The 17,446-nt window shown below is 44.6% G+C and overlaps 1 protein-coding gene across 1 annotated transcript in view; it reads left to right on the forward strand.

The window, feature by feature from the left end:
• The window catches only part of ppil2 (peptidylprolyl isomerase (cyclophilin)-like 2), a 36,582-nt gene that overhangs the window by 12,427 nt on the left and 6,709 nt on the right, over nucleotides 1-17,446 (forward strand). Inside the window, exons 11-16 of the mRNA XM_084180788.1 lie at nucleotides 5,857-5,932; nucleotides 6,427-6,533; nucleotides 10,354-10,443; nucleotides 10,602-10,635; nucleotides 16,203-16,320; nucleotides 17,203-17,259. Coding sequence (XP_084036914.1) covers nucleotides 5,857-5,932; nucleotides 6,427-6,533; nucleotides 10,354-10,443; nucleotides 10,602-10,635; nucleotides 16,203-16,320; nucleotides 17,203-17,259 — 482 coding nt within the window. The remainder of the gene's footprint in view (nucleotides 1-5,856; nucleotides 5,933-6,426; nucleotides 6,534-10,353; nucleotides 10,444-10,601; nucleotides 10,636-16,202; nucleotides 16,321-17,202; nucleotides 17,260-17,446) is intronic.

Consider the following 17,446-nt stretch of genomic DNA (forward strand, 5'->3'; position numbering starts at 1 on the left):
TCACCCAATATATATATACAGTGGGGAGACAAGTATTTGATACACTGCCGATTTTGCCGGTTTTCCTACTTACAAAGCATGTAGAGGTCTGTACTTTTTATCATAGGTACACTTCAACTGTGAGAGATGGAATCTAAAACAAAAATCCAGAAAATCACATTGTATGATTTTTAAGTAAACAATTAGCATTTTATTGCATGACATAAGTATTTGATACATTGAAAAGCAGAACTTAATATTTGGTACAGAAACCTTTGTTTGCAATTACAGAGATCATACGTTTCCTGTAGGTCTTGACCAGGTTTGCACACACTTCAGCAGGGATTTTGGCCCACTCCTCCATACAGACCTTCTCCAGATCCTTCAGGTTTCGGGGCTGTCGCTGGGCAATACGGACTTTCAGCTCCCTCCAAAGATTTTCTATTGGGTTCAGGTCTGGAGACTGGCTAGGCCACTCCAGGACCTTGAGATGCTTCTTACGGAGCCACTCCTTAGTTGCCCTGGCTGTGTGTTTCGGGTCGTTGTCATGCTGGAAGACCCAGCCACGACCCATCTTCAATGCTCTTACTGAGGGAAGGAGGTTGTTGGCCAAGATCTCGCGATACATGGCCCCATCCATCCTCCCCTCAATACGGTGCAGTCGTCCTGTCCCCTTTGCAGAAAAGCATCCCCAAAGAATGATGTTTCCACCTCCATGCTTCACGGTTGGGATGGTGTTCTTGGGGTTGTACTCATCCTTCTTCTTCCTCCAAACACGGCGAGTGGAGTTTAGACCAAAAAGCTCTATTTTTGTCTCATCAGACCACATGACCTTCTCCCATTCCTCCTCTGGATCATCCAGATGGTCATTGGCAAACTTCAGACGGGCCTGGACATGCGCTGGCTTGAGCAGGGGGACCTTGCGTGTGCTGCAGGATTTTAATCCATGACGGCGTAGTGTGTTACTAATGGTTTTCTTTGAGACTGTGGTCCCAGCTCTCTTCAGGTCATTGACCAGGTCCTGCTGTGTAGTTCTGGGCTGATCCCTCACCTTCCTCATGATCATTGATGCCCCACAAGGTGAGATCTTGCATGGAGCCCCAGACCGAGTCGATTGACCGTCATCTTGAACTTCTTCAATTTTCTAATAATTGCGCCAACAGTTGTTGCATTCTCACCAAGCTGCTTGTCTATTGTCCTGTAGCCCATCCCAGCCTTGTGCAGGTCTACAATTTTATCCCTGATGTCCTTACACAGCTCTCTGGTCTTGGCCATTGTGGAGAGGTTGGAGTCTGTTTGATTGAGTGTGTGGACAGGTGTCTTTTTATACAGGTAACGAGTTCAAACAGGTGCAGTTAATACAGGTAATGAGTGGAGAACAGGAGGGCTTCTTAAAGAAAAACTAACAGGTCTGTGAGAGCTGGAATTCTTACTGGTTGGTAGGTGATCAAATACTTATATCATGCAATAAAATGCAAATTAATTACTTAAAAATCATACAATGTGATTTTCTGAATTTTTGTTTTAGATTCCGTCTCTCACAGTTGAAGTGTACCTATGATAAAAATTACAGACCTCTACATGCTTTGTAAGTAGGAAAACCTGCAAAATCGGCAGTCTATCAAATACTTGTTCTCCCCACTGTATATTTTTTTCTTAATCTTTTATGGTTTCAAATTGTTTGTACTGGATGATAATTTGGGCAAATAAATATTCTGAGTATTTGTCACAGTATAATAGGAAATGCAGCTCTGTCTCTACCTTTCTGAGGACCGAGTGAGTACAGCCTGTCCTCTGGTTAGTCAGATCTGTCTGTGATGACCGGTCTCTATAGCCAGACTGTGTTCACTGAGTCTGTACCTAGTCAGTGTTTTCCTCAGTTTTCTATCAGTCACAGTGGTCAGATAGTCTGCCACCATGTACTGTCTGTTTAGAGACATAGCATTGAAGTTTACTTTGATTTTTTGTGGTGTCTTTCCAATAGGTGATATATATTTCTTTTTGTTTTGTGATGATTTTGGTTGGTGGTCCTGAGGCTTTGTTGGGTTGGTTTGGGTTAGTGAACTGAGCCTCAGAACCAGCTGGCTGAGGGGACTCTTCTCTATGGTCACCTCTTGGCATTTGAGGGCATTGTAATGGTCACTCTCTCTCTCTCTGCTGACCATCTCTCGCGCTCTCTCTCAATTCAATTTCAATGTAAGGTCTTTATTGTCATGGGAAACGTATGTTAACATTGCCAAAGCAAGTGAAGTAGATAGTGAAATAAATATTAACAGTAAACATTACACTCAGAAGTTCCAAAAGAATAAAGACATTTCAAATGTCATATTATGTATATATACAGTGGTGTAATGATGTGCAAATTGTTAAAGTACAAATTGGAAAATAAATAAACATAAATATGGGTTGTATTTACAATGGTGTTTGTTCTTCACTGGTTGTCCTTTTCTTGTGGCAACAGATCACAAATCTTGCTGCTGTGATGGCACACCGAGTTTAAATTGGGTTTGTTTTCTAATTCTTTGTGGATCTGTGTAATCGGAGGGAAATATGTGTCTCTAATGTGGTCATACATTTGGCAGGAGTTTAGGAAGTGCAGCTCAGTTTCCATCTCATTTTGTGGGCAGTGGGCACATAGCCCGTCTTCTCTTGAGAGCCAGGTCTGCCTACGGCGGCCTTTCTCAATAGTAAGGCTATGCTCACTGAGTCTGTATATAGTCAAAGCTTTCCTTAAGTTTGGGTCAGTCACAGTGGTCAGGTATTCTGCCACTGTGTACTCTCTGTTTAGGGCCAAATAGCATTCTAGTTTGCTCAGTTTTTTTGTTAATTCTTTCCAATGTGTCAAGTAATTCTCTTTTTGTTTTCTCATGATTTGGTTGGGTCTAATTGTGTTGCTGTTCTGGGGCTCTGTGTGGTCTGTTTGTGTTTGTGAACAGAGCCCCAGGACAAGCTTACTTAGGGGACTCTTCTCCAAGTTCATCTCTCTGTAGGTGATGGCTTTGTTATGGAAGGTTTGGGAATCGCTTCGTTTTAAGTGGTTATAGAATTTAACAGCTCTTTTCTGGATTTTGATGATTAGTGGGTATCGGCCTAATTCTGCTCTGCATGCATTATTTGGTGTTTTTCGTTGTACACAGAGGATATTTTTGCAGAATTCTGCATGCAGAGTCTCAATTTGGTGTTTGTCCCATTTTGTGAATTCTTGGTTGGTGAGCGGACCCCAGACCTCAGAACCATAAAGGGCAATGGGTTCTATAACTGATTCAAGTATTTTTAGCCAGATCCTAATTGGTATGTCAAATGTTATGTTCCATTTGATGGCATAGAAGGCCCTTCTTGCCTTGTCTCTCAGATCGTTCACAGCTTTGTGGAAGTTACCTGTGGCGCTGATATTTAGGCCGAGGTATGTATAGTTTTTTGTGTAATCTAGGGCAACGGTGTCTAGATGGAATTTGTATTTGTGGTCCTGGCAACTGGACCTTTTTTGGAACACCATTATTTTTGTCTTACTGAGATTTACTGTCAGGGCCCAGGTCTGACAGAATCTGTGCAGAAGATCTAGGTGCTGCTGTAGGCCCTCCTTGGTTGGTGACAGAAGCACCAGATCATCAGCGAACAGTAGAATACGTGGTCTGTCGTACGGTAATTTGGTATAAAGCCAATTTGACATTTGCTCAGTGCATTGTTTTACTGATGAAATGAACTAGTCTGCTGTTAATGATAATGAAGAGGATTTTCCCAAGGTTGCTGTTGACGCATATCCCACAGTAGTTATTGGGGTCAAATTTGTCTCCACTTCTGTGGATTGGGGTTATTAGTCCTTGGTTCCAAATATTGGGGAAGATGCCAGAGCTAAGGATGATGTTAAAGAGTTTAAGTATAGCCAATTGGAATTTGTGGTCTGTAAATTTGATCATTTTGTTGAGGATACCATCAACACCACAGGACTTTTTGGGTTGGAGGGTTTGTATTTTATCCTGTAGTTCATTCAATGTAATTGGAGAATCCAGTGGGTTCTGGTAGTCTTTAATAGTTGATCCTAAGATTTGTAATTGATCATGTATATGTTTTTGCTGTTTGTTCTTTGTTATAGAGCCAGAAAGATTGAAGAAGTGGTTTACCCATACATCTCTGTTTTGGATAGATAACTCTTCATGTTATTGTTTGTTTGGTGTTTTCCAATTTTCCCAGAAGTGATTTGATTCTATGGATTCTTCAATTACATTGAGCTGATTTCTGACGTGCTGTTCCTTCTTTTTCCGTAGTGTATTTCTGTATTGTTTTAGTGATTCACCATAGTGAAGGCGTAGGCTCAGGTTTTCTAGGGGTCTATGTTTTTGGTTGGATAGGTTTCTCAATTTCTGTCTTAGGTTTTTGCATTCTTCATCAAACCATTTGTCATTGTTACTTTTCTTTGGTTTTCTGTTAAGAGGTTTTTAGATATCATAGGGAAGCTGAGAGGTCAAATATACTGTTTACTGATCATCTCTCTCTCTGCTGACCATCTCTCTCTCTCTCTCTCTCTGCTGACCATCTCTCTCTCTCTCTCTGCTGACTCTCTCTCTCTCTCTGCTGACCATCTCTCTCTCTCTCTCTCTCTCTCTCTGCTGACCATCTCTCGCTCTCTCTCTGCTGACCATCTCTCGCTCTCTCTCTGCTGACCATCTCTCTCTCTCTGCTGACCATCTCTCGCTCTCTCTCTCGCTCTTTGATAGGACTAGTTGGTGGCTGGGCTGCAAGATGTTGGTGTGAAGGGAGTCACCATGATTCAAATTAGACCCCCTTCTTTTACGTAACGTTAATCTGTCTGGGAGTTGTTGACGTTCCAAGAGGTCACTGCCCAGCCTAGGCGACGTTCCCACCGTCCTGCCGTTTCCTACTTCCGGGAAACAGGAGTGTGGGTTAGGTGGAGCCGTCGAGGCCCTGTCTAGCTATAGGGCTGGGGCCTAGCTGTTAAGTGTCTTAAGGCTAGCTTTCTAAGACAGGACCAATGACTCGCCTCTCTCTCTCTCCCTCCCTCCCCTAGGCTCACTACTCTACAGGCAGAGTATCTAGGGGTTAAGTGTGTAGAGTGGAAGTGTCTAGGGTACTAACCGTTCTCTCCCTCCCTCCCTCCCCTAGGCCCACTACTCTACAGGCAGAGTATCTAGGGGTTAAGTGTGTAGAGTGGAAGTGTCTAGGGTACTAACCGTTCTCTCCCTCCCTCCCTCCCCTAGGCCCACTACTCTACAGGCAGAGTATCTAGGGGTTAAGTGTGTAGAGTGGAAGTGTCTAGGGTACTAACCGTTCTCTCTCTCCCTCCCTCCCCTAGGCCCACTACTCTACAGGCAGAGTATCTAGGGGTTAAGTGTGTAGAGTGGAAGTGTCTAGGGTACTAACCGTTCTCTCCCTCCCTCCCTCCCCTAGGCCCACTACTCTACAGGCAGAGTATCTAGGGGTTAAGTGTGTAGAGTGGAAGTGTCTAGGGTACTAACCGTTCTCTCCCTCCCTCCCTCCCCTAGGCCCACTACTCTACAGGCAGAGTATCTAGGGGTTAAGTGTGTAGAGTGGAAGTGTCTAGGGTACTAACCGTTCTCTCTCTCCCTCCCTCCCCTAGGCTCACTACTCTACAGGCAGAGTATCTAGGGGTTAAGTGTGTAGAGTGGAAGTGTCTAGGGTACTAACCGTTCTCTCCCTCCCTCCCTCCCCTAGGCCCACTACTCTACAGGCAGAGTATCTAGGGGTTAAGTGTGTAGAGTGGAAGTGTCTAGGGTACTAACCGTTCTCTCTCTCCCTCCCTCCCCTAGGCCCACTACTCTACAGGCAGAGTATCTAGGGGTTAAGTGTGTAGAGTGGAAGTGTCTAGGGTACTAACCGTTCTCTCTCTCCCTCCCCTAGGCCCACTACTCTACAGGCAGAGTATCTGCTTCCTTCACCTCCACAGCAATGACCCCTGCTACTGAACACACTGCAGGTTAGTGGTCTCTATAACACACTGCAGGTTAGTGGTCTCTATAACACACTGCAGGTTAGTGGTCTATAACACACTGCAGGTTAGTGGTCTCTATAACACACTGCAGGTTAGTGGTCTATAACACACTGCAGGTTAGTGGTCTATAACACACTGCAGGTTAGTGGTCTCTATAACACACTGCAGGTTAGTGGTCTATAACACACTGCAGGTTAGTGGTCTATAACACACTGCAGGTTAGTGGTCTCTATAACACACTGCAGGTTAGTGGTCTATAACACACTGCAGGTTAGTGGTCTATAACACACTGCAGGTTAGTGGTCTCTAACACAGAGCAGGTTAGTGGTCTATAACACACTGCAGGTTAGTGGTCTCTAACACAGAGAACATCCTGACAACCTAGTGTAGGAGGATCATTACCTTGACACACAGCGGACGGCTCTCATCATCATTTGAGAAACACATGAGACTGATGTTTTCACCGGTTGTTGTTGCAGATGCGATCGCAGACGACACGGTGCGCTACACCTACGTGAAGAAGAAAGGCTACGTCCGCCTCCACACCAACAAGGGAGATATCAACCTGGAACTGTACTGTGACAAGGTGTGTGTGTGTGTGTGTGTGTGTGTGTGTGTGTGTGTGTGTGTGTGTGTGTGTGTGTGTGTGTGTGTGTGTGTGTGTGTGTGTGTGTGTGTGTGTGTGTGTGTGTGTGTGTGTGTGCACGGCCCTTTGTAGTTCAGTTGGTAGTGCATGGCTCTTGCAATGGCAGGATAGTGGGCTTGACTTTCCCCTGCCCCCGCTTTGCCCTCAAAGCCTCAATTCTTCAGGTCATGGACTCTACAAGGTGTCGAAAGCGTTCCACAGGGATTCTGGCCCAAGTTGACTCCAATGCTTCCCACTGCTGTGTCAAGTTGGCTGGATGTCCTTTGGGTGGTGGACCGGTCTTGATACACACGGGAAACTGTTGAGAGGGAAACACCCAGCAGTGTTGCAGTTCTTGACACAAACCGGTGCGCCTGGCACCTACTACCATACCTCGTTCAAAGGCACTGAAATCTATTGTCTTGCCCATTCACCCTCTGAATGGCACACATACACAATCCGTCTCAAAGCTTAAAAATCGTTATTTAACCTGTTTCCTCCCCTTCATCTACACTGATTGAAGTGGATTTAACAGGTGACATCAATAAGGGATCATAGCTTTCACCTGGATTCACCTGGTCAGTCTGTCATGGAAAGAGCTGTTCCTAATGATTTGTCCACTCGGTGTAGTCTAAAACATGTAGCGTTACTATCGTCCTTGAATCCTAACGGACCTCTCTCTTTCTCTCTGCCCCCCTCTATCTGCCCCCCTCTATCTGCCCCCCCTCTATCTGCCCCCCCTCTCTCTGCTCCCCCTCTATCTGCCCCCCCCTCTATCTGCCCCCCCCTCTATCTGCCCCCCCCCTCTATCTGCCCCCCCCTCTATCTGCCCCCCCCCCTCTATCTGCCCCCCCTCTATCTGCCCCCCCTCTATCTGCCCCCCCCCTCTATCTGTCCCCTCTATCTGCACATTGTAATACTATTGGGTTAATACCAGTATTTACACTGAACAAAAATATGAAAGCAACAATTTATTTTTTATTTTTATTAAGTTAGTTCATATAAGGAAATATTAGGCCCTAATCTATGGATTTCAAGTCATACAATATCTGTGGTATCTTTAAAAAAAGGTAGGGGCGTGGATCAGAAAACCAGTCAGTATCTGGTGTGACCATACAGCGTGACACATCTCCTTCGCATAGAGTTGATCAGGCTGTTGATTGTGGCCTGTGGAATGTTGTACCACTCCTCTTCAAATGGCTGTGCGAAGTTGCTGGATATTGGCGAGAACTGGAACACACTGTCGTACACGTCGATCCAGAGCATCCCAAACATGCTCAATGGGTGACATGTCTGGTGAGTATGCAGGCCATGGAAGAACTGGGACATTTTCAGCTTCCAGGAATTGTGTACAGGTCCGTGCATTATCATGCTGAAACATGAGGTGATGGTGGCGGATGAATGGCACGACAATGGGCCTCAGGACCTCGTCACGGTATCTCTGTGCATTCAAATTGCCATAGATAAAATGCAATTGTGTTCGTTGTCCATAGTTTATGCCTGCCCATACCATAACCTACAACCACCCTGGAGCACTCTGTTCACAACGTTGACATCTGCTAACCGCTCGCTCACACGACTGAGGCTTGGTGCTCATGGAATCAGTAGGCTATTAAACAAACAGGCATCAGAAGCAGGATCTGTCTTATTTATGTAGATACAGTTAATTCTGAAAGTTTTCAGACCCCTGACTATTTCCACCTTTTGTTACGTTACAGCCTTATTCTAAAATGGATTAAATCGTTTTTTCCCCTCTTCAATCTACACATAATACCCCATAATGCAAAGCAAAAACGGTGTTTGTGAAATTTTGCGAATGTATTAAATATATAAAACTATTTACATAAGTATTCAGACCCTTTACTCAGTACTTTGTTGAAGCACCTTTGGCAGCGATTACAGCCTCGAGTCTTCTTGGGTATGACGCTACAAGCTTGGCACACCTGTATTTGGGGAGTTTCTCCCATTCTTCTCTGCAGATCCTCTCAAGCTCTGTCAGGTTGGATGGGGAGCATCGCTGCACTGCTATTTTCAGGTCTCTCCAGAGATGTTCGATCGGGTTCTGGCTGGGCCACTCAAGGATATTCAGAGACTTGTCCCGAAGCCACTCCTGCATTGTCTTGGCTGTGTGCTTAGGGTCGTTGTCCTGTTGGAAGGTGATCCTTCACCCCAGTCTGAGGTCCTGAGTGCTTTGGAGCAGGTTTTCATCAAGGATCTCTCTGTACTTTGCTCCGTTCATCTTTCCCTCGATCCTGACTAGTCTATCAGTCCCTGCCGCAGAAAAACATCCCCACAGCATGATGCTGCCACCACCATGCTTCACCGTAGGGATGGTGCCAGGTTTCCTCCAGATATTCAATCTTGGTTTTATCAGACCAGAGAATCTTGTTTCCCGTGGTCACAGTCCTTTAGTTGCCTTTTGGTAAAGTCCAAGCGGGCTGTCATGTGCCTTTTACTGAGGAGTGGCTTCCGTCTGGCCACTCTACCATAAAGGCCTGATTGGTGGAGTGCTGCAGAGATGGTTGTCCTTCTGGAAGGTTCTTACATCTTCACAGAGGAATTCTAGAGCTCTGTCAGATTGACCATTGGGTTCTTGGTCACCTCCCTAACCAAGGCCCTTCTCCCCCGATTGTTCAGTTTGGCCGAGCTCAGTGAGAGCCAGTTTCATCATAGCGCTTGATGGTTTTTGCGACTTCACTTGAAGAAACTTTCAAAGTTCTTGAAATATTCCGTATTGACTGACCTTCATGCCTTAAAGTAATGATGAACTGTCATTTCCCTTTGCTTATTTGAGCTGTTCTTGCCATAATATGGACTAGGTCTTTTACCAAATGTATACCACCCCTACCTTGTCACAACACAACTGATTGGCTCAAACACATTAAGGAGGAAAGAAATTCCACAAATTAACTTTTAAGAAGGCACACCTGTTAATTGAAATGCATTCCAGGTGACTACCCCATGAAGCTGGTTGAGAGAATGCCAAGAGTGTGCGAAGCTGTCAAGGCAAAGGGTGGCTATTTGAAAAATCGCAAATATATTTTGATTTGTTTAACACTTTTTTTTGGTTACTACATGATTCCATATGTGTTATTTTTCATAGTTTTGATGTCTTCACTATTATTCTACAATGTAGAAAATAGTAAAAATCAAGAAAAACCCTGGAATGAGTAGGTGTGTCCAAACTTTTGACTGGTACTGTATGTGAATAAGGTATACATTTTCTAAAAACTTGTTTATGGGGTATTGTGTGTAGATTGATGAGGAAAAACCATTTATTTTATCAATTTTAGAATACGTTTTTAATGTAACAATGTGGAAAAACTGAAGGGGTTTGAATACTTTCCGAATGCACTGTGTATATGGATGATTTGTAAAGCCAGGCCCGTTTAACAGTCAGGCTATTGATTACAGACCTAATTCAGTTGGGGTTTCCTCTCTCCTCTCTGTTTTCTCTTAACTCCGCTGCTACCTCCGCCACATTGTTCTCAACACCAATATGCTGGTTAACATTTTTGACATGCGTTTTTCTGGATTTTGTTGTTATTCTCTCTCACTGTTCAAATAAACCTACCATTAAAATTATAGACTGATCATGTCTTTGTCAGTGGGCAAACGTACAAAATCAGCAAGGGATCAAATACTTTTTTCCCTCACTGTAGTGTGGAGTGACACAGGACAGGTCTTTAACTTTGTCTTGTACAGGAAGGTGTTTTTATAAACTCACTATTGTTCTTCCTAATAACTCAGTATTTCCACGGTCGTCTCCTCCCTGTCCCAGGTTCCTAAAGCAGGAGAGAACTTCACCAAGCTGTGTAAGAAGGGTTACTATGACGGAACTGTCTTCCACAGATCTATCAGGAACTTCATGGTGAGACTAAACGCATTACGTCTTCATTCTCTGACTCGCCTATCTGGAATTACCGTAACTAGACTCCCCTCCTGTTACCACGACAACCACACAGTCCATTGTTATTGATAGTGTTCTATTAATGTATGTAAATACATCTCTTTCCCAATGTCTTTCAGATCCAAGGAGGAGACCCAACTGGGACTGGTTTAGGTAAGTTTAGACCCTACAATTTCAGAGTAGTGGAGAGTAAAACACTGACTACTGTAATGTAGTGGAGAGTAAAACCCTGACTACTGTGATGTAGTGGAGAGTAAAACCCTGACTACTGTGATGTAGTGGAGAGTAAAACACTGACTACTGTGATGTAGTGGAGAGTAAAACACTGACTACTGTGATGTAGTGGAGAGTAAAACACTGACTACTGTGGTGTAGTGGAGAGTAAAACCCATTGACTACTGTGATGTAGTGGAGAGTAAAACACTGACTACTGTGATGTAGTCGAGAGTAAAACACACTGACTACTGTGATGTAGTGGAGAGTAAAACACTGACTACTGTGATGTAGTGGAGAGTAAAACACTGACTACTGTGATGTAGTGGAGAGTAAAACACTGACTACTGTGATGTAGTGGAGAGTAAAACACTGACTACTGTGATGTAGTGGAGAGTAAAACACTGACTACTGTGATGTAGTGGAGAGTAAAACACTGACTACTGTGATGTAGTGGAGAGTAAAACACTGACTACAGTGATGTAGTGGAGAGTAAAACACTGACTACTGTGATGTAGTGGAGAGTAAAACCCATTGACTACTGTGATGTAGTGGAGAGTAAAACACTGACTACTGTGATGTAGTGGAGAGTAAAACACTGACTACTGTGATGTAGTGGAGAGTAAAACCCATTGACTACTGTGATGTAGTGGAGAGTAAAACACTGACTACTGTGATGTAGTGGAGAGTAAAACACACTGACTACTGTGATGTAGTGGAGAGTAAAACCCATTGACTACTGTGATGTAGTGGAGAGTAAAACACTGACTACTGTGATGTAGTGGAGAGTAAAACACTGACTACTGTGATGTAGTGGAGAGTAAAACACATTGACTACTGTGATGTAGTGGAGAGTAAAACCCATTGACTACTGTGATGTAGTGGAGAGTAAAACACTGACTACTGTGATGTAGTGGAGAGTAAAACCCATTAACTACTGTGATGTAGTGGAGAGTAAAACACTGACTACTGTGATGTAGTGGAGAGTAAAACCCCTTGACTACTGTGATGTAGTGGAGAGTAAAACACATTGACTACTGTGATGTAGTGGAGAGTAAAACCCATTAACTACTGTGATGTAGTGGAGAGTAAAACACTGACTACTGTGATGTAGTGGAGAGTAAAACCCCTTGACTACTGTGATGTAGTGGAGAGTAAAACACATTGACTACTGTGATGTAGTGGAGAGTAAAACCCATTGACTACTGTGATGTAGTGGAGAGTAAAACACTGACTACTGTGATGTAGTGGAGAGTAAAACACTGACTACTGTGATGTAGTGGAGAGTAAAACACTGACTACTGTGATGTAGTGGAGAGTAAAACACTGACTACTGTGATGTAGTGGAGAGTAAAACACTGACTACTGTGATGTAGTGGAGAGTAAAACACTGACTACTGTGATGTAGTGGAGAGTAAAACCCATTGACTACTGTGATGTAGTGGAGAGTAAAACCCATTGACTACTGTGATGTAGTGGAGAGTAAAACACTGACTACTGTGATGTAGTGGAGAGTAAAACACTGACTACTGTGATGTAGTGGAGAGTAAAACCCATTGACTACTGTGATGTAGTGGAGAGTAAAACACTGACTACTGTGATGTAGTGGAGAGTAAAACACACTGACTACTGTGATGTAGTGGAGAGTAAAACCCATTGACTACTGTGATGTAGTGGAGAATAAAACACTGACTACTGTGATGTAGTGGAGAGTAAAACACTGACTACTGTGATGTAGTGGAGAGTAAAACACATTGACTACTGTGATGTAGTGGAGAGTAAAACCCATTAACTACTGTGATGTAGTGGAGAGTAAAACACTGACTACTGTGATGTAGTGGAGAGTAAAACCCCTTGACTACTGTGATGTAGTGGAGAGTAAAACACATTGACTACTGTGATGTAGTGGAGAGTAAAACCCCTTGACTACTGTGATGTAGTGGAGAGTAAAACACATTGACTACTGTGATGTAGTGGAGAGTAAAACACTGACTACTGTGATGTAGTGGAGAGTAAAACACTGACTACTGTGATGTAGTGGAGAGTAAAACCCATTGACTACTGTGATGTAGTGGAGAGTAAAACCCATTGACTACTGTGATGTATAATGTTATTTGTCAGGTCTAAAGAAACATTAATGATATGAAGAAAATGTATTTCAAAAGAACAGAATATGAGTTGGCCTACTGTATGTTATCTGGCTATGCTCCAGGCTTGTTCATTTAGCTGATAAGAAATGCTTATATATCCCGCACAATTATTTTATTTTATGTGATTTTATAGTAAGATTACTATAATCTAACTTAGCTAAATAAAATACAGTATAAAGGATATTTTTCCCATTCTGGAGCGTGTGCATATGAAGTGGCTATGTTGAGTGTAAAGGTGATCATTTGAAACAGGTCCTATACCAGAGATTTAGAGGTATTTGGCAACTCTAAAATGGTACAAACCTTAGAATGGCTTAGAAATCCAAACATACTGCATATGGGCTGCATGATGCGTCTAGAAATCCAAACATACTGTAAATGGGCTGCATGATGCGTCTAGAAATCCAAACATACTGTATATGGGCTGCATGATGCGTCTAGAAATCCAAACATACTGTAAAGGGGCTGCATGATGCGTCTAGAAATCCAAACATACTGTATCTGGGCTGCATGATGCGTCTAGAAATCCAAACATACTGTATATGGGCTGCATGATGCGTCTAGAAATCCAAACATACTGTATCTGGGCTGCATGATGCATCTAGAAATCCAAACATACTGTAAATGGGCTGCATGATGCGTCTAGAAATCCAAACATACTGTATCTGGGCTGCATGATGCGTCTAGAAATCCAAACATACTGTATATGGGCTGCATGATGCGTCTAGAAATCCAAACATACTGTATCTGGGCTGCATGATGCGTCTAGAAATCCAAACATACTGTATATGGGCTGCATGATGCGTCTAGAAATCCAAACATACTGTATCTGGGCTGCATGATGCGTCTAGAAATCCAAACATACTGTATATGGGCTGCATGATGCGTCTAGAAATCCAAACATACTGTATCTGGGCTGCATGATGCGTCTAGAAATCCAAACATACTGTATATGGGCTGCATGATGCGTCTAGAAATCCAAACATACTGTATATGGGCTGCATGATGCGTCTAGAAATCCAAACATACTGTATCTGGGCTGCATGATGCGTCTAGAAATCCAAACATACTGTATCTGGGCTGCATGATGCGTCTAGAAATCCAAACATACTGTATATGGGCTGCATGATGCGTCTAGAAATCCAAACATACTGTATCTGGGCTGCATGATGCGTCTAGAAATCCAAACATACTGTATATGGGCTGCATGATGCGTCTAGAAATCCAAACATACTGTATATGGGCTGCATGATGCGTCTAGAAATCCAAACATACTGTATCTGGGCTGCATGATGCGTCTAGAAATCCAAACATACTGTATATGGGCTGCATGATGCGTCTAGAAATCCAAACATACTGTATCTGGGCTGCATGATGCGTCTAGAAATCCAAACATACTGTATATGGGCTGCATGATGCGTCTAGAAATCCAAACATACTGTATCTGGGCTGCATGATGCGTCTAGAAATCCAAACATACTGTATATGGGCTGCATGATGCGTCTAGAAATCCAAACATACTGTATATGGGCTGCATGATGCGTCTAGAAATCCAAACATACTGTATCTGGGCTGCATGATGCGTCTAGAAATCCAAACATACTGTATCTGGGCTGCATGATGCGTCTAGAAATCCAAACATACTGTATATGGGCTGCATGATGCGTCTAGAAATCCAAACATACTGTATCTGGGCTGCATGATGCGTCTAGAAATCCAAACATACTGTATATGGGCTGCATGATGCGTCTAGAAATCCAAACATACTGTATATGGGCTGCATGATGCGTCTAGAAATCCAAACATACTGTATCTGGGCTGCATGATGCGTCTACAGCCTATTGAGGATTTGAGAAAGTCGCAAAAAAAGAATCTGTTCATTTCCTCAGGCTGCACACGCTGTTCTCTCATCAAGTGGTCATATTTTCAACCATCAGACTATTCTCAATTTAATCTTTACTAATATGTCAAATTAGTTTTAGATTTAGAATGTCCCATTATCACATGGTCAGGAGAATAAAGTCAGCACTCGACTAGCGAACGGAGCCCGCTCGCTTTCCTGCACGTCCGTTTTTCAATAATGCTTACACGTTACATGCTTCAGCACTCGGCGGTCCCGTTCTGTGAGCTTGTGTGGCCTACCACTTCGCGGCTGAGCCGTTGTTGCTCCTAGACATTTCAACTTCATAATAACAGCACTTAAAGTTGACCAGGCAGCTCTAGCATGGCAGAAATTTGATGAACTGACTTGTTGGAAAGGTGGCATCCTATGACTGTGCCACATTGAAAGTCACTGAGCTCTTCAGTAAGGCCAGTGTTTGTCTATGGAGATTGCATGGCAGTTTGCTCGATTTTATACACCTGTCAGCAACGGGTGTGGTTAAAATGGCCAAATCCACTAATTTGAAGGGGTGTCCACATACTTCTGTGTATATATAGTGTATCATTTCATAACCAAACATATTATATTTTCAGCTGTTTGAAGCTGGTGTACAAAACTGAAAGTAAAAGACTCAAAAATGTAACTTAAGAACAGGAAGCATAGAAACAGATCTGCCGCTTCTTAGACCTGCTTTCAATGAGAATCACAGATCCATAACTCACATTTCTATATGTCTGCCCCTCTCTCTCTCTGTCTGCCCCCCTCTCTCTCTCTCTGTCTGCCCCTCTCTCTCTCTGTCTGCCCCCCTCTCTCTCTCTCTGTCTGCCCCTCTCTCTCTCTCTCTGTCTGCCCCCCTCTCTCTCTCTGTCTGCCCCTCTCTCTCTCTGTCTGCCCCTCTCTCTCTCTGTCTGCCCCTCTCTCTCTCTCTGTCTGCCCCCCTCTCTCCCTCTGTCTGCCCCTCCCTCTCTCTCTGTCTGCCCCCCCCTCTCTCTGTCTGCCCCCCTCTTTCTCTCTGTCTGCCCCCCTCTCTCTCTCTGTATGCCCCCCCCTCTCTCTCTCTGTCTGCCCCCCTCTCTCTCTCTGTCTGCCCCTCTCTCTCTCTGTCTGCCCCCCTCTCTCTCTGTATGCCCCCCTCTCTCTCTCTGTCTGCCCCCCTCTCTCTCTCTGTCTGCCCCCCTCTCTCTCTCTGTCTGCCCCCCTCTCTCTCTCTCTGTCTGCCCCCCTCTCTCTCTCTGTCTGCCCCTCTCTCTCTCTGTCTGCCCCCCTCTCTCTCTCTGTCTGCCCCTCTCTCTCTCTCTGTCTGCCCCTCTCTCTCTCTCTGTCTGCCCCTCTCTCTCTCTCTGTCTGCCCCTCTCTCTGTCTGCCCCTCTCTCTCTCTCTGTATGCCCCCCCTCTCTCTCTCTGTCTGCCCCCCCCTCTCCCTCTGTCTGCCTCTCTCTCGCTCTCTCCCTTTCTCCCTGTCTCTCTCTCTTCAGGAGGAGAGTCTTTCTGGGGTAAGCCCTTCAAAGATGAGTTTCGTCCCAACCTATCCCACACGGGGCGAGGGGTTCTCAGTATGGCCAACTCAGGACCCAACACCAACAAGTCCCAGTTGTGAGTAGACACTGTCTCATGTCCCAATTATCCCTCCTTCCTTCTGAAGTGTGCACTTGTTCACTTCCCTTCCCTGATTTGAAAGGAAATGACTGGTATCAGAAATATGGTGGAAACTACCACCAGCCCATGCTTCCACCAATCTAATGCTTTTAAATGTGTTGGAACTAGTGAACGAGTGTACACTTCAGGAGGAAGTGATACTATTGTCTTATGCTCCCTCTTAACTCCATTACTCCCTCTCCCCCTTTAATATAACCTCCCCCCTCTGTCTCCCTAACCACCACTCTAACCTCCCCCTCTGTCTCCCTTCTCTCCCCCTAAACTCCTCCCTCTCTCCCCCTAACCTCCCCTCCTACCTCCTCCCTCTCTCTCCCTAACCTCCCCCTCTCTCCCCCTTTAATATAACCTCCCCCTCTGTCTCCCTTCACTCCTCCCTCTCTCCCCCTAACCTCCCCTCCTACCTCCTCCTCTCTCTCCCTAACCTCCCCCCTCTGTCCCCCTAACCTCCCCCTCTCTCCCCCTAACCTCCCCCTAACCTCCCCTCCTACCTCCCCCCTAACTTCCCCTCCTACCTCCTCCTTCTCTCCCCCTAACCTCCCCCCTCTGTCCCCCTAACATCTCCCCCTCTCTCTCTCTCTCTCTCTCTCTCTGTGATTCTAACTAGGAGTTGTAATGTCACTCAGCAGCTTGGTGGAGTTGAATAGGGAATCTGAATATTCCTCCATTAAAGATGACCCATCCCTTTGACCCTCTGGAGCCGACGAGGCATTGACCTGATATGATTAGGGATAGATAGGACGTTCTGCTGAGATGACATGACCGTGTACAACTCCTGAATAGAACTATACTTTAATGTGAGTCTGCTGTTTCCTCTCCCAGCTTCATCACCTTCCGCTCGTGTCCCTACCTGGACAGGAAACACACTGTGTTTGGAAGGTAAGATACACACAGACATTTACTTTAGACGTTGTATTGGTTGAATATGTGATGAAATGGCATGTCTGTGAGTTGTGTACTTTAGCCAGTCAGCTGTGAGACTTGGTCCAGTGTTGGGGAATTCAGGGGTTAGTTGGTACACTACATGACCAAAAGTATGTGGACACCTGCTCGTTGAACATCTCAT

The sequence above is a fragment of the Coregonus lavaretus genome (genome assembly GCF_964263955.1).
Source record: "Coregonus lavaretus genome assembly, chromosome: 17".
In the NCBI taxonomy this organism is placed as follows: domain Eukaryota; kingdom Metazoa; phylum Chordata; class Actinopteri; order Salmoniformes; family Salmonidae; genus Coregonus; species Coregonus lavaretus.